The sequence below is a fragment of the Salvia hispanica genome, chromosome 6 (assembly GCF_029641045.1).
Source record: "Salvia hispanica isolate PSC_SH4W2 chromosome 6, Shi_PSC_v1, whole genome shotgun sequence".
In the NCBI taxonomy this organism is placed as follows: Eukaryota; Viridiplantae; Streptophyta; class Magnoliopsida; order Lamiales; family Lamiaceae; genus Salvia; species Salvia hispanica.
Window position 1 is genome coordinate 41,417,485 of NC_142697.1, and position 24,332 is coordinate 41,441,816.

Below are 24,332 nucleotides of genomic sequence, written 5' to 3' on the forward strand. Positions count from 1 at the left end.
TTATTAAAATATAGTATAGTGAAAAATATTTTTTGAATATAATAATTAAAATTTAAGTGAATTATATCTAGCGTAAATTAAAGCGAGCTCTTGCAAGTAAATTTTTGTACTAAAAATATTAAAGTGAACTATAGTAATTTTTTCATTATAAAGCTTAATCTATATGTTATTCAAGTAATTATTTAAAAAATTTGAGTGAACTACAAAAATGGTCCCTGGACTATGGGTTTATCTCGCCCATAGTCCCTGGACTTTAAAAATATCGCCAGTAGTCCCTGGACTAAGGGTTTATCTCGAAATTGGTCCTTTTGGATTTTTTTGGTACGAAAATACCCTTTGATATTATTTTGGAGGGTTTGGGCAATTTGGTCTTTTTACACTTTTAACATTTTAAATCTGATATTATTTTAGTTATGTACTAACTTTGATATTATTTCAAAATTATCATTCTTCTTCCATTTTGTTATCCTTCACTGAATTTGTTTTTTTTATTTATTTCAATATTAGACTTAATTTTATAAAATTAAATTTAATATTTAGATTTTTAAATATCAATAAATTTTTTTAATGAAAACTATTAATTCATGGACACTATAAATATTGATTAAAACTATTAATTTTTGTTATTTAAATATTCAATTGAATTGAAGAGGTACAGAAAAATAATATATTAATCATGATGGAAAAATAAGAGTTATTCTATTTAGTCTTCGTTCGGTTGTTATAATTGCTTGTGATTAAATATTATGAAGTTGACTAAAAATTTGATCCTACTTAAAATTTTATATAGGAGTATTTTTGTTGAAATTTTCTAGTAAATTTTGATTGTTTTCAAATTAATAAACGAAAATTATATTACTTTTACATTAGATGCATATTTATTTCAGAATAAATTGTGTTATATAATCTATTTATGTATTAAATATTGATTAAAACTAAGGTGTTGTCATACCTTATTGATTACATAGTACTATACACTATCAAATATTGATTATAACTATTAATTTTTGCTATTTAATAATTTTTATAATTAAAAAATTTATTGATATTTAAAAATTAAAATTTAAAATTTTGTAAAATTAAATCTAATATTGAAATAACAAAAAACAAATTCAATGAAGAATAACAAAATGGAAGAAGAATGATAATTTTGAAATAATATCAAAGTTAGTACATAACTAAAATAATATCAGATTTAAAATGTTAAAAGTGTAAAAAGACCAAATTGCCCAAACCCCCCAAAATAATATCAAAGGGTATTTTCGTACCAAAAAAAGCCAAAAGGACCAATTTCGAGATAAACCCTTAGTCCAGGGACTACTGGCGATATTTTTAAAGTCCAGGGACTATGGGCGAGATAAACCCATAGTCCAGGGACCATTTTTGTAGTTCACTCAAAAAATTTAAGTGAATTAATTTAAAAGAAAATATTTTTGTTGTAAAAGGTGCTTTTATGTATGTTCAAAATAATTGCATGATTGAAGAGGTACCAAATCTGTAATTTCCAGATACTGAAAATGCCCACCATGGAATTTTGGAGATTTTTTTAATGCATAGGGGTATAAAAGACCGATAGGTACCAAAAATGTAATTTTTAGGGACCAAACAAACTATAAAATTTTTTTTGGAATTAATGGTGCATTTTTAGACAATATCAGAGACTATCGGTGGAGCTCACCCTATATAAAAAAAATGTTTATAATTTATGAATACTATTGACTTCACATTATAACTGTATACTATAGCCTATTTATTGGGCTTTTAATTTGTATATTCAGATCGCAATGTCCAATAATGGCTAAGAGATCTTTTGTTGTCTAAAAAGAGATACTAGTAGTCTATAAAAGAAATTACATAAACAAATTATAGGGACAGTAAATAAGCTACTCCACTTCCTTTATTAAATGAAACATATGTAAGAAAATGAGATTTATTAATTATATAAAGATGATTAAAATAAAAAAACATAGTAATAAAATAAAAAAGAAAAATTAAGAGAGAATACCAAAAAAGAAAGACTCGTGCTACTTATTTATCTTAGATATCGCGAAGTGACATATACTCTATGAATCAATTAAGAAGAGAAGGAGGAAGTAAAAGTATATAAAGATGAGATTTATTAATTATATAAAGATGATTAAAATAAAAAAACATAGTAATAAAATAAAAAAGAAAAATTAAGAGAGAATACCAAAAAAAAAGACTCGTGCTACTTATTTATCTTAGATATCGCGAAGTGATATATACTCTATGGATCAATTAAGAAGAGAAGGAGGAAGTAAAAGTATATAATGATTAATTATTCTATAATTAAATTAATTTTAAATTATAGGAAAGTTTTAATCGTGGTGCAAATCAAAATGTTTAATTATTTCTTTTTATTATAAATAAATGACCGATAATAACTCTTCAGTAATCTTACGACGACACTCGAGTCTTGACCAATATTAATTGAAGTAATAATATTATATAAACTAAACTTCTCTTTTCATTAAAAGTGACATTTTCATGTGAAAATTGAAATATTGCACTATCCAAAGTTACATTATATTTAGCACCATTCAATTTATTTTATTCTCTTTTTATTTAATAATTTAAAATTTAAAACACCATTCTTTTTCTTTTTTTACTACTTATTACAGTAGATAGTAAAATTTTGTGTGAAACAATAGAACTATTGGTATGCGAATAATGGAAAAATAATGATAAGATTCAATTTTATAGCGGGCAAGTCGCACGTGAAAGTCGCATGACGTAGTAATCTTGCTGTCGCGGTTTGGTTCCTCTACGCGTCGCCCTCACCAACTTGCATGGTCCTTAGCTGTCAGTCTTCACCAGAACATGACACGTGGTTCATTTCACCCAACAGCGCGACTTCAAAATTTTCATGGAGGGCCCACTTTAGATTTGGTGCATTGATTCTTTCTCCATTTGCCCTTCTATTTTATTCATTTTACATCTTCACCCCCCTTCCCCTATCCACTGCGCTTTATTGGTGCTTTTCAATTTCTTTAAATATTTTGGACCAATTACATGATTCTATTTGAATATGATTTGTAAGTTTCCCATTTATTGTGAGCTATTAACTCATATATGATTAACTAAATTAAGAGCTATTTAAACTCTCACTCGTGCCTACACAAATTACAAAATAGTGTCATACTAATGCATTGTCATACTAAAATTTGAATCTTAATCAATTCATGAATTATATATATGATTTTTTTTGTATTTATGTACCAATAACCTTTAAATTTGTACAAAAATTAGTAAGTAACATCGTATAGGGAAAAATTGATGGGAAAATCATAAATTTAGATCAAATACAAATTTTCCATTAATTAAATAATTGTTGAACATAAAGATTAATAAATAAAATTAAGAACCAAGAATAATACTAGTATAGAATAGTATTTTAGGATGTGACTGAAATAATAGAAAGCTGGGGGGAAGCCCTTATAATCAATTATGGCAACTTGCTTTGTATAGTCAAGATAATGTATCATTATTCTCAACAAACATATCCTAGCTTGCAAGTGGCTAGAAAAATAAAAGGTTAAATAAAAATACACACACAAAAGGTGGGGGGCAAGTTGCTTATGTTTATTGTTGAAGTCAAATTAATTTTTTGATCAATTGCTCTACGGCATAACTAATCAAGGTCACTAGGTAAACAACTTGCATAAAAATACTATTTTGCTTTGGTTTAAAATAATTAATCTGAAAGACAATACATGGTGTAGCGATCAATTGAGATCCCTAATACTAATTCACTCCATATTCAATGTCATGTTGTATTAATAATTAAATGTATAATATTTAAAATGCAATTGAATTCCAATTTTTTATGCAAATGTGAAATAGATCTGATTAACCTTAAAACCATCTAGTTGATTTTGAATGGATTTCATATTCTTTAAATTTCTAATATTTTATTATTAGAGTACAAATCGGATTTCATATATACTACCATCTAAGTAAAAGTTAACAATACTAATAATACATAGAATAAATCAATAAAACCAAAATGACATTATCAACCTCCAAAATTTGGCTGAAATAGTAAAGCACGTCTTAGATTACCAAATAACATCTGAAAATAAAATGAGAACAAAACATGAAAAGGTAACATTATAATAGCATTGCCACGTTAGACATTAATTGATAATAATACAATATTAATCTAGAACAATAAAGTATATGAAAGTGGTCATTCTATATCAGAAGATAACGTTGTCGAACTCAAATCCACCCCACTTGGGGTCTCAACTGGCTATATAATATTCACAAAATGAATTAAACAATTAAGCTAATATTGTACTTTACTTATCCCATTCAAAAGATACCCATTTTTTCATGTCTAAATTGTATGAATTATTTGAAACGTGATTTCTGATTTTTGTTTCACGTACAGTCATGTTCTTTTCTGACAACTTCTTATTGTAAAAAATTTATATGATAAATGGATCATTTGTCACATCATGTAAATCTCATTTTCACCAATCAAATATTTTGTATGCTTAGGATACCTTTGATGCATTATTAATTGAGAGTACACGCTTTTCTCTGTCTTTAATTTTGTATTAAAATCAAAATCAGATTAAATTATAACTTTATAGTTTAGGCGCAAACTGTGAATTGCCCATGAAGCTATATTTATACATTGTTAAAAAATATATCGAAATATATATACTCATCGATAAAGATACTACTTAAGTTTAAATATATAGTACTACATTATTATACTATAGTAGACATAATATCAATTAAAATATCACATAAATAAGATCATTATACCATTACATAAAGTGAAAAATATAGCACCACATAGGCATAGCACCTTATCATCATGCGGGAGTTACTTGCAAGTTGTCCATCAAGATACCGAGACAAAATAGAAGAATCACTACAATAAGTCAATAATATTGGGTATAGCATATTCAAGTTAGATTGAGATTATTTTTACAAAATATTCTACTATAAGAAGTGACTAGAAGTAGCATTTACATATTTATATTTTGTTAAAAAAGTAAAAAAAAAAAAAAGTATTAAGATTGTTTTAGTTTTTAATTACAATTCCGGGGATATTTTGAGGGATTTTTGCACCTTTTCCTTCGGCTTTTTCCAAATTTTCTAGTAAATTTTTATCAATTTTAGGTTAAAACCGCATGTTTTTGGAAGACAATTATGTTTCTAAAACCAAAATCAATCAAATTTCAGGTCGACAGTTGTAGTTAACTTTATACTACTCCCTCCGTCCGCCATTAGGAATTCTATTTATGGCGGGTACGGATTTTAAAAAATGTTAAGAGAAATGGGTGGAAGAAAGTTAGTGGAAAAATGATCCCATATATATATATATATATATATATATTAGTTTTAAATGAAATGTAAGTGGAATGAGTTAGTGGAAGATGAGACCCTTTTACCATTTATGGTAAAAGTGAACCGAGATTCTTATTCGCGGACGGACTAAAATGGAAAAACAGGATTTCTATTCGCGGACAAAGGGAGTACTATGTTGTTAAGTAAATAAAAAAACTTTTGATCCAAGTTAATGTAGTTTTAATTTTATATTAACATTCTGAGGAATGTCTTTGTGTCAAGAGCGCAACCTATTATATTTCTAAAAAAGTTGGAATTGTAACCAACAAAAAAAAAAATATGACTCATCCAAAATTATCGATTTTTAGGGATTTTTGCCACTTTTTCCTAGATTATCCACGGCTTTTCAACCCTTTTACGGATTTTCCAATTTTTTGGTTTGAATCCATAATTAATCGCAAGTTACAGCCTCAAAAATATTGAAATCGTAATGAATCATTATGGGAATTCCAATTCAACTCTTGAAAGACATCCATACGATTCAAAGCTTCAAACACAAAACACATAATCCAATTCAATACCCAATAAGAAATTTTAGTACTACCTAGCATATTTTATTTTCGATTAGTCGTACAAACAACATTTTTTATTATTTAAACAGTACAAATTCAACAATAATAATCTAATAGGCAATTTGCATGTAAACATAACCAATTAGTTTGAAATTACGTTCTTAAAAAATGGGATTTTGTACATGAGTTGGATTTTGCCAGCAAGCGTGTCGAATATCGCGATATATTCGGCAGAAATTGATTAAAAAAGAAAAAGAAAGAGCAGGCAATCCCTCCTCCTGTCAACACGTGTCACTCTCCCGACCCCCTCACGTTTCTCCACCAACACCCTTTTCGTCTTTTCACTCTTCCCCATGACTCCTCAAATCCCCTCTCCTCATGCCTTCCTTCCTCTCCGTTTCTCTTTCTCCTCTGCAACTAACGCCCAAATCCACGTCAACGGCTACTAGAATCCGCGGCTTAAACTAAATTAAACAACTCCACTTTTCTTTTCATTCAGATTTAACGCGAAATTTTCCATTTTTTCCTTGATTTTTTGCGAACCCAATTGAGCTCAGCTAGCTCCGGCGAGTGGGCCCCATTTCTTCGATGGATTGCGGTGATGGGAAGCGGGAAAGGTTGAGTCTTTGCGGCGGAAACAGCGGAATTGCTATGAATCGAGACGGGGAAGAGGAGGAAGAGGAGGAATTGGAGCTGAGCTTGGGGCTGTCGATGAATGGGAGATTCGGGGTGGACCCAATGCGGAAGAGGCTGAAGCGGTCGTCTTCGATTTCGAATTTGGCGTTCGACGAGGGGCGCGTGGAGGCGTGCGTGCCGCTGGCGAGGACGCGGTCGCTGCCGGCGGAGGTGGAGGAGGAGTGGCGGAGGCGGAAGGAGTTCCAGTCGATGAGGCGGATGGCAGCGAGGAAGAAGAGGATGGAGAAGCTGAGGAATGTCAGAGTGCAGCAAAAGGAGATTAGTAGTAGTAATGGGTATGAAATCTCATCCTCTCAAGGCTCCATTGGATCACAGGGCTCTTCTGGGATTTCCGATCTTGATTTTGAGGGTAATTAATCATCTTTAATCCTTCCTAATTATTGTCTTATTTGAGAAATTGGATTGATGATATATTCTGTTGATAAAGTTATGTTCTTGATTATGAATCTGTGTTGGTTCTGTTTTCCTTTTTGGAAAGATAAAGAGTATTGTTTAGTGTTTTGTCTTGGTGAGTTGGGATGGATGGCTTGTCTCTACATAGAGTTGTTGATGGTGGAGTTGATTGTTGTGTTGTAGTATGATGGAGCTTTTGTTGATGCATAGGTTGAGCTCATAGTGGATGGTTAGATTCATAAATAGTATGCAAGTTGTTGTTGTGGTGGAGTTGGTTGGTTGGTTGTGCAAGTGTTATGGATATGTAGGTATTTATCTTGATGTGTATAGCTTATCATATTAGATTGTCCATTCATATCCCCTCTCACTCTCACATTATATCCATCTCTATGCATTCATTGACACTTAGGGTCCGTTTGCTAGAGTCGATAACGAGTTATCTTATCCAAATTTACCTAAATTGTGTGTTCTTATCGATCTCCCTACCAGACGGCCCCTTAAGATTGCGAGATCAATAGCTTTGAGTTGATGCACATGATGGCAAAATCAGATTTCTTCTTTGTTCATGAGTTCTTGAAAGAGAGGCATTGATTTCACACAAGATGGTTTTTGCCATATTTGGAAAGCCTACTTCAGTATTGAAAGCTTTTTTCCTCATTTTCTGAAACGGTGTCTAGTGATTGTTTCTTGTCAATTTAGATTATGTAATGCATACATAGAAAGTAAAGGGTATCTAAATTTAATACCATGGTTTCATTTTGGAGCTAAATATGAACTTCTCTTGTCACAGGAGGGACCCAAAAGGCCGACGTCCCACCCCCTACGAGCCGGCCATCACAAGACCAGAGCGAGCAGGAACCGCCAACCCGGGCAGCGTCCAATAGGGACGCCAAGCCACCGAACCCTCCTCCTAGCAAGAACCCGATGTGTGAAATGCCTTACGTCTCCACCAAGGGAGATGGACCCAACGGCCACAAGATAGAGGGATTCTTGTACAGATATAAGAAAGGCGAGGAAGTTAGGATAGTGTGCGTTTGCCACGGCATGTTCCTCACCCCGGCTGAATTCATTAAGCACGGTGGTGGGGGCGACGTCGAGCACCCCTTGAAGCACATCGTAGTTAACCCTTTCCCTCTCTTGTAACGCGAAGGCTTAGTTCCGGCGTTGAGTGTTGTTTTCTCCCCTCTCTTGATGAGTAGAGCTGATGAAGAACGATCAATGCTTTGTAATTCGATGACATTGTATGCTACTTCTTCTTTCCAAATTCCTACCTTTTTAATTTGTTTTGTAAGATTTTTTATTTTCGGTTTGATTTTAAATATGTATTTGATCATTTTTGTGGCCTAAGATACAGTATCGTCTTTTCAAATAAAGAGTCCATAAAACTTAACTTTACTGTAAAACACAAAATTAAAACATGGGAGATCAATTTGTAGATAATATATGGACATCATTTCTATTTTTAGTTCTTTTTAAAAAAGTGACCTAAAACATTCTAAAAATGACCTTTATATTTTAAAAAATCCAAATTTTCTAAAAATGAACTAAAAAGATTACGTTATCTACAAATGACGATTCTTCATTTTCAAAACGTAATAAGATGTGGTTCAGTTTTTGATCATAATCCTTTAGAATTTATAAAATGAGATAAAAGTCTACATACCGAAAATAACATTTTTTAAAATTAGGGCAAAACTACTCTACAATTTACAGTTTATCTACAATTTCAACACTAACAACACCTCAAAAAAAGCAAAAGAAAAATAAATAAAAAGATCACACTTATATCCTGTAATGTGCAGCCTCTACAAATATGGTGTGTGTTCACCTTTCACCTCTAACAAGATGGTGGTTGAAGCTGTTTCAACCGCCGCACCACCTGCTTCATCGTCGGCCGGTTTGACAGCGTCTCAACCGTACACACCACGGCCAAGTGGAGGATTTCGACCAGATCGTCGTGTGGGCCCACGTCCCACAAACCGGCCGTGAACAGCTCCTTGGCCCGGCCTTGCCGCAAGAGCATGCACGCCCAAGCAACGATGTTGAACCCGTTCCCGTAGGAAGAGAACGATGGATCGAGCGCCTTCTTGTCGGAAATCAGCTCGAGCAGCACAACCCCGTAGCTGTAGACGTCGGCCTTGTCAGAGACGCGGCAAGTCATGGCATACTCGGGCGCAACGTAGCCAAACGTCCCGGCCACGCCGGTCGTGGCGTGCGTCTCCGAAGTCCCGAGCAGCCGAGCAAGCCCGAAGTCGGAGAGGTACGCGTTGTGGTCCTGATCCAGCAAGATGTTGCTAGGCTTCACGTCGCGGTGGAGGACGCGGGGCACGCACTGGTCGTGCAGGTAGGCGAGCGCGTGCGCGACGTCGAGGGCGATCTTGTGCAGCACCCTCCAATCAACGGCTCTACTGGACCTCTCCTGGATGAACTTCTCTAGGTTGCCACCGGGCAGATAGTTGTATATAAGAAACATCTCGGTCTCGCTCGCGTGATACCCGATCAACGTGACAAGGTTACGGTGGCGGAGCCGAGCTAGGGTTTTGATCTCCGCGTCAAACTGCTGGATGCCTTGAAAACGCCCAATGGCGAGCCGTTTGATGGCCACTAGGACACCGGGAGCGATCTCCGCTTTGAATGTTGCCCCGAATCCACCATTGCCGATGCAGTTGTTCGCGTTGAATCCCCCCGTGCCATGGACCACGTTCTCGTACGTCAGAGGCACTGCTATTTTGTTGAAGACGATTACTTCCTTCCGAACAGTTCCACTCACTCTGGACCTCGGCTTGCATTTTCTCGTGTAAAAGAAAAGTACAACCAGAGCAATCAGCACCGATACAATGGCTGTCGCCGATGTTATGGAGGCAATTTCGACAGAACGGAGGGAACCCTTCCCTCGTTTCCGGCCTGGAGATGCAGGAGAAATCGTGCCGTCATCTCCTGTGCCCCCTCGTTGAGCAGATGGTGAGGGAGAACAACGTAGAGAAGGATTCCCGACAAAGCTATCACATTTGATCACATTATTGAGCAGAGGCAGTGGCCCGGACAAATCGTTGAATGACACATTGAACGCTGATAGGGTAGATACGCTTGCAATACCGAGGGGGATCGGCCCGGATAGCCTATTATTATTGAGGAGAAGGACTGTCAAGTTTCTCAGCTTCACAAGCACATTGGGAATTCCACCGGATAACACATTCGATGATAGATCAAGAACTTCAAGATACTGCAGCTGCCCCAAGCTTGGAGGTATGGAACCATCAAGCTTATTTCCAGACAACGAAAGAAATCTGAGATCTTTTATCCGGCCAAGAGTGCCAGGAACCGAACCTTGCAACAGATTCCGACTTACATCAAGAGCGCGCAATGAAACCATGTCTCCAATGTTGGGAGGCAGACTTCCAGTAATCTGATTACTGGAAACATCCAAGACTGTTAGTGTTTTGCACAGCGCGGCGATATCTGTTGGAACTTGACCAAACAACCTGTTATTTGTGACATTAACGATTACACCTCCAGCAAGATCACACTTCTCGGAGAAAGCTCCAAGAAAGCTTCCAGTAAGATTGTTTCCGCCAGCAAGAAATGCATAAGCTGTTTGCTTCCCTAATCTCGAAGATGAAACGGGCATTGCCTGCAGGGGGCCATTAAGGTTGTTAGAACCAAAGTTGTGCATAACCAAGAGACTCGCACCAATCCTATTCACAGGCAAAGCAGTTTCGATCTGATTTCTGTATCCAAAATATGTTACATATGCCAATGAAGGATCATATGCATCGAAAGCATCCACATTTACGGATTGAATAGGAGGACATTCTTCGTACTCAAATTCGGGGATAGGACCCGACAGTGAATTCCCACTGATATCAAAGAGAGTCATACAAGGAACGGGAAGTTTGTCGTTGATCCCTCCACTAAATTTGTTCAAACTCAGGTCAAGAAAATGAAGCTTCTTGCAGTTGCTAAGCCCGTCTGAGATTTCTCCAGAGAAAAAGTTATTAGGCAAACTCAACAGCTCCAAATTGCTGCAGGAGCCCCAATTAGCAGGGAAATCTCCTCGCAGAATTGCTCGAGGAGCCCAAAGCATCCGCAAATTCGAGAGGCTAGTAACCTCTACCGGGATTGAACCTTCGTAAAAATTGTAGTCATCGGTAGTATACACCAACTTATCCGATGAATAACCACCCCCTAAGCTCGAAACATTTGGAAGAGGATCCCATAGGTTCGACAACACAAGGATAGACAGCTTCGTACAGTTACCAAGTTCCTTCGGTATAGCACCACTAAAACTGTTCCTCGAGATGTCAAGCACTTCAAGCTCACTCAACTGACCAAGCTGACTTGGAATCTCATCCTCCAACAGGTTAGAGTACAGAAGCAGCGTCTTCAACCCCGGACAGTTCCCAATCGTCTTTGGAATACCATCAGTCAAATAATTCCCCGAAAGATCCAAATGCTCAAGCTTCCCACAATTGTCTCCTATCTCAACTGGTATCGATCCAGTGAGCAGATTGTATGACAAGTAAAGCCCCCTCAAATCCCTAAACTCACCAATAAACTTCGGAATCGACCCATTAACTTGATTCCCAGCTAGATTTACAATCTGGAGCCCCAAACAATTGGACAACGAGCTCGGTATACCACCATTGATCTGATTGAACCCCAAGTTAAGAACCCTCAAGCTCCTCAACCCACTGAACTGGCTAGGCAACGAGCCCGAGATCAAGTTCCCTTCGAGGTCAAGAACCTCGAGCTTCTCCAAACCCCAAATCTCCACAGGAATCTCACCACTCAATTCATTAAAAGGCAGTGACAAAATCCTGAGTTCACTAAGCTTAGCAACAGCAGCAGACAATTTACCCAAGATTTGAACTTTACCCAAACAAGGCCTCCTAATTCCAAAACCATACAGTGGGAATCGAGCAATTTTAGCACAAGAGAGAGAATTACCTCCGCCGGTAACGTTCAACGCCACGACCCGAGAGCCCGAATCGCAGGAGAGCCCGGCCCACGAGCAGTGATCCGGGCTCTGCGGATTCCAGCTGCTCAGCAGTCCGTGAGGGTCCGAAAGCGACGCCTTCAGCTCCAAGAGGGCCGATTTGTCCGAATCGGAGGCGGAAACGGCGTCGTACCGAGCTGAAAACAGAGCAAGAGCGAAAATCAAGAGGTTCAACGGGGAACGGAGATGGCGCCATTTCGCCGCAGGAGGAGAAGGACCCATTACTGAGGGCCGAAAAGGGTGCTCGAAAAGCCCGAGTTCAGCCCGGACCCCTTGCTGTAGCCCTCTTTCAAGAACGAGTGTCGAAGCTCAAACCCTAATTCACAGGTAGCTTTTCCGTAGATGTAAATGGAATCTAGAGAGGGAGGGAGACGAACAGTAGGCTGGTTTTCTTTGTGGAATAAACGGTTTGGTGTTCACATTTTGTCTGAGCATTGAATTCAATGTTTGTGATTTTTAACATTATAAAATTCCACAAAATTTTGGTCTTAAAGATTGACTGGTGAGACTACAAGTAGGACTGCTGATTACTCCACCTCATCAATCTACTTCAATTCTACTTTCATTATTCTATTTATTTATTATTCTTTTCCTATTTTAATTAAAATAAAACTTCTTGGGAGGTTGAAACGTCATTACTATATGGCCTATAATAGAATCTCTTTGTTCCAAAAGATTACGACATGATAAATAATTGGACAAGATAAATAATTGCATTTTTAGGTGTGTTATGCTAAAGATGAAATATTGTTCTTTCAACAAATAAGTGGATTAAATGAATCTGCTAATATTATTATTCGACGAGATTGAAGTATTGATTTGAACTCCTTGATCATTGTATTCTTTTTTTTTTATAAATAATAGGTGTATTCTCTTCATCCTAAAGAAATGACCTTTTTTTGCAATATTTAATTTTTATGTTAAAGTGAAAGAGAATAATTTAATAGAGAAAAAAATGTTCATTTTTAGAAATTAGTCATTTAAAAAAAAAGTGGATCATGTTAGTTGGATGAAGGCTTAATTTGTCATCAATAACATTCTCTCTCTCCTCCATATAATACTAGCAATTAGTCCACAATAGGTTATTGTCACTTTACATAGTTAACACTACTAATAAAACTTAGGATGCAGTATAAAATTGAAATATATGCAAATTAGCATTTTCTAAAATTTTTTTGTTATTTTTGGCAATTTTTATGTTTATAATATGGATTGGAAATGTCGCTCTCTCTCTCTCTAGAATGGGGATAGTGACGCCGGTCAATAGATGCGTCGGAGTGTCCACGGAGCCCCACACCCAATTTTCAATGAGGTTTTTGGGTTGAAGTTTGATTTTTAATGGGCCTAACTTTTTTATTTTTCTCTTACTTAACGTGTGAAATTGTCTACTATTTTGGACCCATGAGGAAAATTCTTGGATTTTCTTTTCATAAAAAGCAGGTTTCTATTTTTTATTACTCCATATTTTACTTTTCTTTCCATTATTTAGTTTTTTTTATTCGAGGGAAAGTCTCACGCCCTATTAATTCTTTAGATGATACAAATTGAGTTCCTACAAAAGTGCACCATAATTTTTTTTTTATCTTATATGCAATTTCTCAACCATATTTGTATTATATTAGTATATATTAAAAATGAATCTTTAAATTATACGTAACAAGAAAATAACTCATACCTATTTTGAGAAAGGGAGAGGGCATTACCTGCCTAACAAAAATCAATTTCACACATTATGTCATGAATTTAGCACAACAAAGTTGAAAATTCGCTTTAAAAGACGTCTAATTTCCCTATGGATTGTTCATTGGTATCATGATTAATTAGTTAGTTGAGAATGAGTTATATACCTATAAAAATATTATTTAATGTTATTTTATCATCTTTAATACCTAATAAAAAAATTTAGCACCCTAATTTATTGGTTGAGAACACAATTTCCATCTTTGGAACTGCTTGTCCAACTGATTTACACAATTTCCATCTAATAAATGGTGTTCAATTAATTATTTAACAATTAAATGCACATGCCCAAAATCCCAAACCTAACTAAAACTTTTTAAGCTATTCCATCATAGGAAATTTTATGGTGGAAAATGATCCACACATGCAATCATATTCCTCTGTGCCAAACCATTTATTTGGTAATCATTTCTTCCTTGTGGGAATAGTGTAAACAATGATAACCTTAACCTGGTCACATGAACATAAAAAGTCATAGAACGAATAGAGTGGTTAAAATCCAAGTATTGGTTTAGTGCCATCACATTGAAATGAGAGAGCAAACACATACACAAAATAAGATGCCACATTTTCACATATGGATATATACATTATGATTTAGCTTATTTGATTCTCAAATCTGAATATAAGATCACAGCATCGAATCACAAAAGTTTCATTTGATCATCATCCCTGCATCAATCCTTGCTGCCAAGAGGAAGAACCAACTCACAGTGTATCAACAGCCGAGATACGAGGCATGGATCCGGTTGAGCACGCGACGCCAATAACAGATACCACCAACCATTGGGGACTATTCTAAGCTAATCTTCAAAAGGGTGTATATATGAATGTATATCGGCCGTGGACATCATGATCGTTAGCAGCAACGAGACAAACACGGGCACCACGAAAACCATTTCCCCTTTGTGGATTCCGGATTGGTACTATTAGTATGTTGTGCTTCCGTCTCCGGCTTCTCCTCAACCTTCTCCAACGAGCTAGCCCTTCCGCCTTCGCTATCCAATCTGCGATCAAAAAATGAGAAAAACTCGTAAAATTCAGCCATGATCAATCACATCTAACACGAGGCGAAAAGCATAAAAGAAAACTGTTATCTCACGCATGGAAAGCAGAAGAGGTGGCACTCTCGTTAGAGAGACGGCCTCCTTTCATGATGGAATCCTCCTTTTCAAAGCTGGAGACGGTGCTCGACTTCACACTTCCCTCTTCGTGCGATGACACCTCCATGAGGGGAGGAAGGCTGATAGGGAGACTGCATATTTCATTAGGCTTGGCTTCTGAGGCGTAAAGGGATGATTGACCGTTGCTCGCATCCTCCAATCTGGCAAGCTCCTCGGACCTAAAATGGTCCTTGGCAAAGCTGGTGTTCCCAGCGTGTATGCTGAACAACGAGTCGTTTGAGGCCACGCTCCAATCTGAGGCATTCGCTGGTTTACTAGAGAACACGGAGGCAGGGATCCGGGCAGGGTCATAATCGGAAGGATGGCCCATGGTTTGGACCGGAGGGGATGTTATAGGAGATAAGTGCCCCTCCGGACCGACAATAGGGGACACGCTTGACATGCTCCATTCCGGTGTCTGAGCAGGGCAATTGGGTGTGGAAACGGATCCTTGGCAGAGCTGCAGGTCTCCATAGGACTCGGATTTGACAATGGGAACATCAAGATCCAATGAAGCACGCGAAGACGAGGAGGAGGAGGATGATGATGATGATGATGATGATGATGATGCAGAAGAGTATCGAGCCTTTGCTTCTTCAACTATTTGGTCGTCTTCTTCATCTGATTCGTACACATTTCTAACGTGCTCAATGGTTCCTTTCTCCTGCTCGGATTCAGATGTGTTTTCAACGTGCTCGTGCTCAATGGTTCCTTTCACCTGCTCGGATTCAGATTCATTTCTTATGAGCTCGTGCTCAACGGTTCCTTTCGCCTGCTCGGGTTCAGAGGCGTTTCCTACGTGCTCGTGCTCAATAAATTTTTTCGTATGCTCGGAATCAGAGGCGTTTCCCACGTGCTGGTGCTCAATGGTTCCTTTTGCTTGCTCGGATTCCATAGCTCATCCGAGTATTGAAAGTCCTCAAATGACTGATTCAAACACAATCACATATCAAATGATTCAAATCTATCAGCAGATGTTTTTAATAACAGATTTTCACATGTAAAAACAGAGCAATCTATAGCAGTACTATTAAGATTTTTATCCCAATTTGTTCAAATTGAGAAAATTGAACGCCACATGATCAACGAATTGTTTAATTGATTACCATATACTATCAACTATTTCATCAACAAAGCCTCAAATTTCTTTAAAAATGGTAAACCTCACAATTATTAACAAGAAGGTGCAAAATCAAATGCAATCAGGAAAGAAAACATCATTGATTCAACAAATGGTACGAACCTAAAATCGAGATCGTGGAGGAAGCAGCAATCGGAGTGTTCCCTTTTAGCGTGGAAGCCAAAACCAGTGAATCACACACCAAACAAAACCTTGGTTGAATCAAGAAACGTCGCAAAGTTGGGAAACTGTGGTGCAAAATAGGGCTGCACGACGAAATGTGGTTGATTTTTGAGGGTTTATTCTTGGAAGAAAGCTTCCGTTTTGATGAGGATGGTCGACCTTCCATTTCGGACATTGCCCAATTATAACTATGGTTAATATACCGGTATCACTTATCTATAAAACTACCCCCTCTTATTAGTAATTAAGAGCACTCCGGTTCCCTTAAAACTCCCTTATTTCTCCCTTATTTCTGCCACATCAGCGCCACATCAGCACCATAATTTATCCCCAGTTTTTAGCCAACTTTTAGCCAACTGCTCCAATAGTTTCTCCCTTATTTCTCCCTAACTCAACATTTCATTTTTACATCATCATTTTTAATATTATTTAATTTTCCCTACAAATGTGTTTAATAAATAGATTTATAATGAACAATTCATCGTTGTATTAATCATTGGAAAATATAATACAACGAGAAAAAAAAAATTACAAATAAAAACCGCAAATAAACAAAGATTTAAAAAAAAAAAATAAGACGGAGGGGCCGGAGGGGCGTCGGGCTCGAGGCCCATCCTAATCTGCAGGCCTTGGATGCATTTCCAGAGGGCCGCCTTTTCTTCAGGGGTCCCGCCGCCGGTGAAGTACAGCGTGTACATCTGCGTCAGATTGGCGACATTGCTCGAATAAGTGGCTTTTTCTAAGTCGATGTGGGATTCCGAACCGACTTCCGACGTTGTGCCCTTCCCCTTCCGCCTCCCCTTCGCCTTCTTCGCTCCCTCCGGGCGCTCGTGCGGACCATCCCCACTCAAGTCGATGTGGGCCACGCTCCCCTCGCTCTCCGAAACGCTAAGGCGCGAGCGCACCGATTTCCCGTGCAGCGCGGCGTGCATTCCCGTCCGGAATTTTGGGAGATCCTTCAGCTTATCGTAGATGTTCCAATACTTGAACCCCTTCGACAAGTACTTGCCACAATACTTCTGCATGGCCTCATCTCGGACCATATGCTCGTTCTGGCCACTGGGCATGTCCGCCAACAAGTTAGAATAAATACCGTTGAAGTGGCCGCAGTCCCTCATGAGTCGCTCCCAATGCCGACGGATCGCCTCGCTGCCATGGTCCTTCATTGAGGCAGTCTTGTGGCTCCTGTACTTCGCGGCAACCCGCTCCCAGAATATGATCTCAGTCTGGTAGTTGCTGCGCTCCGCGTTCTGTGACGTGTCCGCCCAGCAGGTGGCTATCAGCTCGGACTCTTGAAGTGTGTAAGTAGTCCTTACCCGCTTCGGCCTCTCATCGGAATCCGTATCAGTCGCAGGCGGCTCGGTGGGCGTTTCTTCCACCTCGAAGTCCTCTGCGCTCAGTGTCGCGGCCTGAGATTCTTGGTCGCCTGGGGTTGATCCGGGGGTGTCGAACTGGGGCCGATACACATCGTCGGCTGGAGAGGGCATTCTGCCGGCATAGTTGAAGTACGGAGAAAGTCTCCGCGCCGGAGGAGTCTGCAAAGGAGACGGACCCGCGTATGGAAGTTGGCCGGGAGGAGAACCCATCGCCAACAATGAGTGCATCCACTGCTCGTTTGCTTCATCCATGTTGGGAATTTGTGAACTCGACTCTTTCCCCTTACCCTTACCCTTACCCGAGCGGGAATTTTTCTTCCAAAAGCTCATAATTTGATGAAGATTGAAGATTGGGAGAAGAGATTGAAAATGGAGAGAATGAAGATTGTGGGTGATGAATGGAGGAAGTGGAGGAAATATTTATAGGGGTGGGATTTAAAAATAGCCGTTGGCCGAAAAAAAAAAAAAAAATTTAAAAATCGCCGGATTATCGCCGAGCGTCGCCCACAATGGCCGGCGATCGCTCGGCGATAATCCGGCGATAAAACGCCGGTTGGCGTAAAAACGGTAACTTTATCGCCGAATTATCGCCGTTTTCACCACAACGGCCGGCGATAATCCGGCGATGATCGGCGATTTATCGCCGGATTTTCGCCACCCCCATTGGGAGTGCTCTTACATATCCCAAATCAAGACCAGCTACAAAATTTACTCAAGTTTGTATATGTTGTTTTAGGCTTGTTCACCAATATGAAATGAGTCTAATCATACATATAGGAAACTTTACTCCTAAAGTAGTCCGTACTGAACCTCGCTCTAATACGGTATTAGACTATAAATTATGAATATGAAGTATAGGGGTGCATTAAGGTCCTCACAGCTCTTTAGTAGTATTAAGCTTCGAACAAATCAAAGCCTTTTGGATCCTTGAATTGGATGGTTGTGATCAAAATAGCCGAGCTACATTAATTGACGAAAAATCTACATTATTAGTCGGTGTACATTATTAGAATGAAAATCTACAGTATTAGACTATAATATTACATTATTAGTCTGTTTACATTATTAGAATGAAAATCTAAATTATTAAATGACACGTGACATTTTAATTATTAGATGACAAAATCGTGGGACTGAGATTCGATTGAATGTTTGGACAATATTTTCATGTTGAACTTGAATAGATCCATATTATTATTTTCAATTATACTCCATTCATTAATAATACTCCTAAGATAATACACTTTAGAAATGTGAATATGGATTGGTTTTTTTCTATGATTGTAATTTTTCTCCACACTCTCCTAAATTTATCTTTGACAAAATAAGGAATGAAAAGTAAGGATGATATTTGGTTTTTATCATGCATCTTATCCGTTACAATTGGAAAAAACCATTCATTTCTTTGTAGCCATTGTAGCGTTGAAGAAGTGTTTATGTGAATTAATGGAGAAGATAGCAATGAGCACCAAAATTCATCTTCACTTAACCTCCCATTTCCCTCCACCATTCTCCCAATCCAAAACGCCAACTCCGTTGCTCCACAAATGGATTCATCTTCGAAACACCCAATTTCGAGGTCACCTACTCAAGGTAATTTTTGTTCAACCTAATGAATAAATTCAATTAGGGATTGGTTGACGGTGCTTGATTCGATTAGGTCGATAGCTCGAGGAGAAGAAGGAGATCGAACACGGAGACTGACACCTATGTGTTGATGGAGCCAGGCGAGGATGAGGAATTCGTGTCGGAAGACGAATTGCGCGACAAGTTGAAACAATGGTTGCAGAATTGGCCGGGTAAATCTCTTCCACCCGACCTTGCACGATTTGATTCCATCGATGATGCTGTTCAATACCTAGTTAAATCTGTTTGTGAGCTCGAAATCGATGGCGATGTCGGCTCAATTCAGTGGTACCAAGTCCGATTGGAGTAGCTATAGTATTTGTTTGTTAATCATGTTATTGAAAAACGCCCCTTTTGTGTTCGATGAAATGCTTGAATTGATAATACATGAGTATTACAGAAGTAAATACATGTATTTAATAAAGTAATAAACACTAGCTATGAAGCTTCAAAACTCCTTTTCCTCAATTTGGAAGAGGGCTTGATTCCTGAAGATTAAAAGCTTGAATCTGCAATAATCAGAATTCAAGAATCAAAACATTGGTGATCAAGATTAATTCTTGAAAAAATGGTTATACCTTGGGGTGATTAGTGGAGGGTGGGATTAGCTTGCTTCCCTTTCTGCCTCTAGCAAGAATGTTCTTGGTAACAGGGGACATCATTTGATCCGTTGGGCTTGTGTACCTCTCGGCGTATTTGAACGGTTTAGGAACCTTGAGGCGGTCAGGCGTGCTGTTCTTGCCGGAGTTACAGGCCGGAGGAGGAGGAGGCGGCGAGTTTGGTTCGTTGGGAGGGCTGTTTTCTGCGTCGGAGGTGGCGGGTTTGGGAGGGGTTTGGAGAAGCATAGCAGTGTCCATTGAAATTGAGAATTGGTTAGTTTTGAGAGAATATGAGTTTGTGTGTCAAGAAATGGAAATTGGGAGTTTAATAGTGTCAAAAGATGATGGTGTAATTCAGCTGCCAAAGGTGACCGTTTGGGTTCCTAACGGTCGATTTAGAGGCCTAAAATGGGGAGAAAAAAGTTGATATGTTATGGAACAAAACAATGGTATCGCAGCTTAATTTATAAGATGCTTCTCGTTATCATTTAATAAATCACAGGGATTACTATTTTGACTATAGCCACAATTAATATTTTTATCCACGTTGTAAAGCAGCCACGCACTGTTACACACTCAGAACACACACAATTAGTCAACCACGAGTCAACAACGGCAAGCGAGTCTAGGAAATCGTTTCTATTTTCCTATTAGAGTATGGGAAGTCACATTTTCGAGGAGACTTCTTGAAAATAAATTCAGATTTAGACTTTTTAATAATCTCTCTATTTCTTAAAATAATTTTTTTAAAACATCGTAGGTTTTAATATAAAATTAATACAGTAAAAGCGAAAAAAAATGAATAAATTTAAAGACAAAAACAAAAAAAGTTAAATTAGTGTTAGTGGACTGCAGATCGACATTATTCGTGGTATAAGTTATGAATGGGTTGATATGCAGCGATAATATGTGATTCTAAAGTATTATGAAGTGGAAGTTCCATTTTTAAGAAATGGACTGAAAAGAGTATCACTATATTTTAAGAGACGGATAAAATATACTTATCAATACATAATTCGTTTTGAAGAAAAAGTTACCAAGGATACATATAATAGAAGTGGTTATTTTGTCAAAAGATAATAATACATTTCCCGATATTTTCTTAGGATCATAGTGCACCATTATTATCTAATAATGGAATTAAAATATTGTAAAAGTGAATTAATATACTACTACTACTTGATTACACGGTATTAGATGGTGGTGGGGCTTGCTAGTTTAACAAATGTAATTGAGCATTACATTCTTATCGCTTTATACCGACCATACTAATCAACATTAACAAAAATAAATCCACACTAATATAAGTACTGTACTATATACACTACCCTAATGAGTTTTTCATGGACAAATGAAATATTGGCGAATACTCAAAAAGTCTTATCCAAAGTGAAGAAAAGAAGGAGCCATAGCTTCATCATTAATAATCTTATTATCGAGAATAAATTAATAGTCTAGTCAAGATGATAATACAATATATTTGGACCCTTGACCTTATTATTCCTATTTACATTAATTGACCAATATTCCATGGACCAACTATATTCGTCACACGAGATTTTCATTTTATGGTGTTGCGTTTTAATTATAGGACCGAGTCTATAATTAAGCCCAGTCCAAATACATCTTAAATGATAACTGGATTTGCAAAGCCTAGTTAATTAATGCTTTTATCGATCTCGGACTCAAATTGCAATATAACCATGTGATACTATAGCTCCATATCAATAATAATAATAATAATAATAATAATAATAATGATAATAATAATAATAATAATAATAATAATAATAATAATAATGACCTTATAAATTTTAATTTCATATTTAAATTACTAACAATAAATAAAACTCTAAAAATATGACAAAGTAGTACTTTTTTTCATTAATAAGGTCTCTTTAATTTCTTCTTATAAAGATCTGCTCTTCTATTTTTTATAATCTATGGTGATAGTTGATTCTGATTATAGTGATCGTAATCTATGAATTTAATGACCTCCAATTTTATGTCGAGTGGTCCAGTTTCAATATTTTTGGATAAATTTTTTTAATATACCATCATAATATTGCTCTACAACTACAAGTTACAAACCCAGCTAAATCGATAAAATCCCACTTTTTGTAGTCATATAGCTTCGCTATGAAGGTATATAAAACTTCAAATCTATCAAAAATCTGATTTCGAATTAATGATTCTAAAATCTGAGAGATGTGGCACTTAATGACCTATATATGTAATAAAAAAATATTGAAAAAAAATATTATAATTCCATCCTAATCCATGAAATTAAGCGAGTGGGTTAGTCACAGCTTAGCATTCACATGCATGTCTCAAAAATTATTTTATTTGGGGATTTGATGATTAATAATCACGACATGGATCTACTATCAAATAAATTAAGCTTTATAGTTTGTCTTGACCATGGAAAACAAGTGTGATAATTTGACCTTGAGTCCTCTTTCCTGGCCGTAAATAAGGGATCAGCATTTAACAATCTATACTAACATGATAAATACAAATCTTCAGAGTCTTTGAAGGATCTTTGTTTTGGGTTTTAATTCACCTGTGAAATTGCATGGCGACATTAATTAATTAGCGATGACAGTGCACCTTTTTTGTCTTGATTTCGTGTTATATTAGTACTACTATTGTTTCGAGTATAAGTATGACTCAACTTATTTTTAACACAAGTAAATCCACAAGTGTACGGGGCTAATATAGCAAATAGTAAACAAAGAGTATCGTATTCACAGAGACAATCAGTGTCAACCTAATTACCACGAACCAACCTCAACTACTATCTAAATGAATCATAAAGTTTTGATTTTTCTAAATCTACTTAAAAGCAATGTAAAAGCAATTAAAAACAATTAGATAACTAAAAGTAAATAAGAGAAACGGGTGTAGATCAAAGATGATTAAGGTAGAATCCTACGGGATCGATAACAACTATCATATGCTCAATTAACTTCCAAACTATGCCAACAAAGGGTCTCAAGGGTTATTAAGCTATCACTAAGGTAAAACTATATCTTCTCTCGAAGCATATAATTTGTAGATTGCTACCTAGAACCGAAGTCTCCTTCCTAGAACTAAGGCAACAACTCCTAATAGCTCATAAGATACTTAGCTTCATTCAAAGGCTCAAATCTCTCGATTATATTGGCAAAGACGTCAATTTCTTCTCTTTCAAATTAAACTACTCACTTCTCAGTTCTTGTAGTAAAATCCACATGCATTTATGAGGTGATCAGTCAAATAAATGTATAAGCACAGAAGAAATCAAAATAACCACATGAGTCAAAGCATAGAAAAAGGAAATCAATTAAACATAAGAATCATTGTATCTCCCCCGTAGAACTATACAAGGATTTAGCTACCATATTCAACACAAAAGTCAAAGAAATATTCTAAGAAATATTCAAAAACTTTGTTTGAACAAGAATAAAACTAAAAGATGAACTCCTAGAATTGGATTGGGCGGATTGGAGCCCTCGTCTTCAATCTTGCGATGAATACTCGTCCTCTGCTCGTTCTTCTCTTCTTTCTAGGTGAAAAAGTGGTATTTTTGGGGTAGGAGGCGTGTAAGTTGTGTTTGGAGCGTTTCCTAGGCATATATATACCTAGGGTTGACTTTGGGCCCGAAATAAACTGTCGAACGAAACTGGCGAGTCGCCAGGTTGGGTGTGCGTCGAAGCTAGCGAGTCGCCAGCTACATACGGCGTTTTTCTCGTGTTTTGCTGGCGGGTCGCCAGCTATATCACTGCCTTGTGCAGTCTTGGTAAAGCGGCCATAACTTCTTCTACCAAACTTCAATTGAGACGTTTAAGATATCCATGCGAAGCTCTTTCGAAGACGGAGAGAATGGTATGAATTACATGCGAATCGGACTTCAAAATCTCCAGAAAATCTGTCTCGAACATTGAGCAGCTGCACATCCACATATTTTGTACATTTTTCTACACATTCTTCACAAAATGATCAAAATACCAACATAATAGAGAAGTAGCTATAATCATGTCTCAAAGTACACAATATATGATCAAAACCAAGTAAAACTACCCTCTAAAATTATGTAAAATCCAAGTGAATCAAAGTACCATACACATAAACATTCAATAATTAATAGTAATTGTTACACATTCATTTGCCATTGTTCATAATGAAAATGGTAAGTTATATTCTTTGGGGATGATATGTTGTTGCAGTGTATAATCTTGTTTCTAAACATAGGGGTTAGCAAAATATAGGAAAATCGATACAACCCAAAATTCAAAATTCGGCTCGAATTTTCAGTCTGGTTGAGTTGGATATTGAAAATGTATAATGATTTATGGTTTTAGCACAACCGGTGGAAGTAGTGGTGGGGATTGAGAGCAGGGACTGTTTAATAATATCAATACTTAATGCAATTTATTTTATATTTTCTTTTATTATTATTTTTTTTTTGGATGGAGAAAATTTGGTTGACAAAAGAAAGTAAAGCTGGATAGTTTATTTGAAACAAGAGACGTAAGCTGGAATTTATTACTCTCCCCTGAAC

General features: G+C 37.0%; 4 protein-coding genes and 1 pseudogene across 4 annotated transcripts; 2 read left to right on the top strand and 3 right to left on the bottom strand.

The window, feature by feature from the left end:
* The first annotated feature begins 6,261 nt into the window (after positions 1-6,261).
* LOC125207485 (ninja-family protein AFP3-like) lies at positions 6,262-8,265 on the top strand. Its single transcript, XM_048106855.2, has 2 exons — positions 6,262-6,942; positions 7,777-8,265. Exons 1-2 carry the CDS (start codon positions 6,486-6,488, stop codon positions 8,127-8,129), a joined length of 810 nt encoding a protein of 269 aa, XP_047962812.1. The 5' UTR covers positions 6,262-6,485; the 3' UTR covers positions 8,130-8,265.
* A 381-nt stretch (positions 8,266-8,646) lies between these two features.
* LOC125205592 (LRR receptor-like serine/threonine-protein kinase RPK2 pseudogene) lies at positions 8,647-12,441 on the bottom strand (annotated as a pseudogene).
* A 1,753-nt stretch (positions 12,442-14,194) lies between these two features.
* Positions 14,195-16,375, bottom strand: LOC125204908 (uncharacterized). Its single transcript, XM_048103681.2, has 3 exons — positions 16,129-16,375; positions 14,825-15,812; positions 14,195-14,729 (listed from the first exon to the last, which is right to left on the bottom strand). Exons 2-3 carry the CDS (start codon positions 15,778-15,780, stop codon positions 14,582-14,584), a joined length of 1,104 nt encoding a protein of 367 aa, XP_047959638.1. The 5' UTR covers positions 15,781-15,812; positions 16,129-16,375; the 3' UTR covers positions 14,195-14,581.
* A 2,533-nt stretch (positions 16,376-18,908) lies between these two features.
* On the top strand, positions 18,909-19,597 carry CRR7 (chlororespiratory reduction 7). The gene is made up of 2 exons (XM_048104155.1): positions 18,909-19,157; positions 19,225-19,597. The coding sequence occupies exons 1-2, from the start codon at positions 18,909-18,911 to the stop codon at positions 19,498-19,500; spliced, it is 525 nt and encodes a 174-aa protein (XP_047960112.1). The 3' UTR covers positions 19,501-19,597.
* Positions 19,526-20,224, bottom strand: LOC125205309 (hydroxyproline-rich glycoprotein family protein). Its single transcript, XM_048104156.2, has 2 exons — positions 19,769-20,224; positions 19,526-19,699 (listed from the first exon to the last, which is right to left on the bottom strand). The coding sequence occupies exons 1-2, from the start codon at positions 20,045-20,047 to the stop codon at positions 19,655-19,657; spliced, it is 324 nt and encodes a 107-aa protein (XP_047960113.1). The 5' UTR covers positions 20,048-20,224; the 3' UTR covers positions 19,526-19,654.
* Between the last annotated feature and the right edge of the window lie 4,108 nt (positions 20,225-24,332).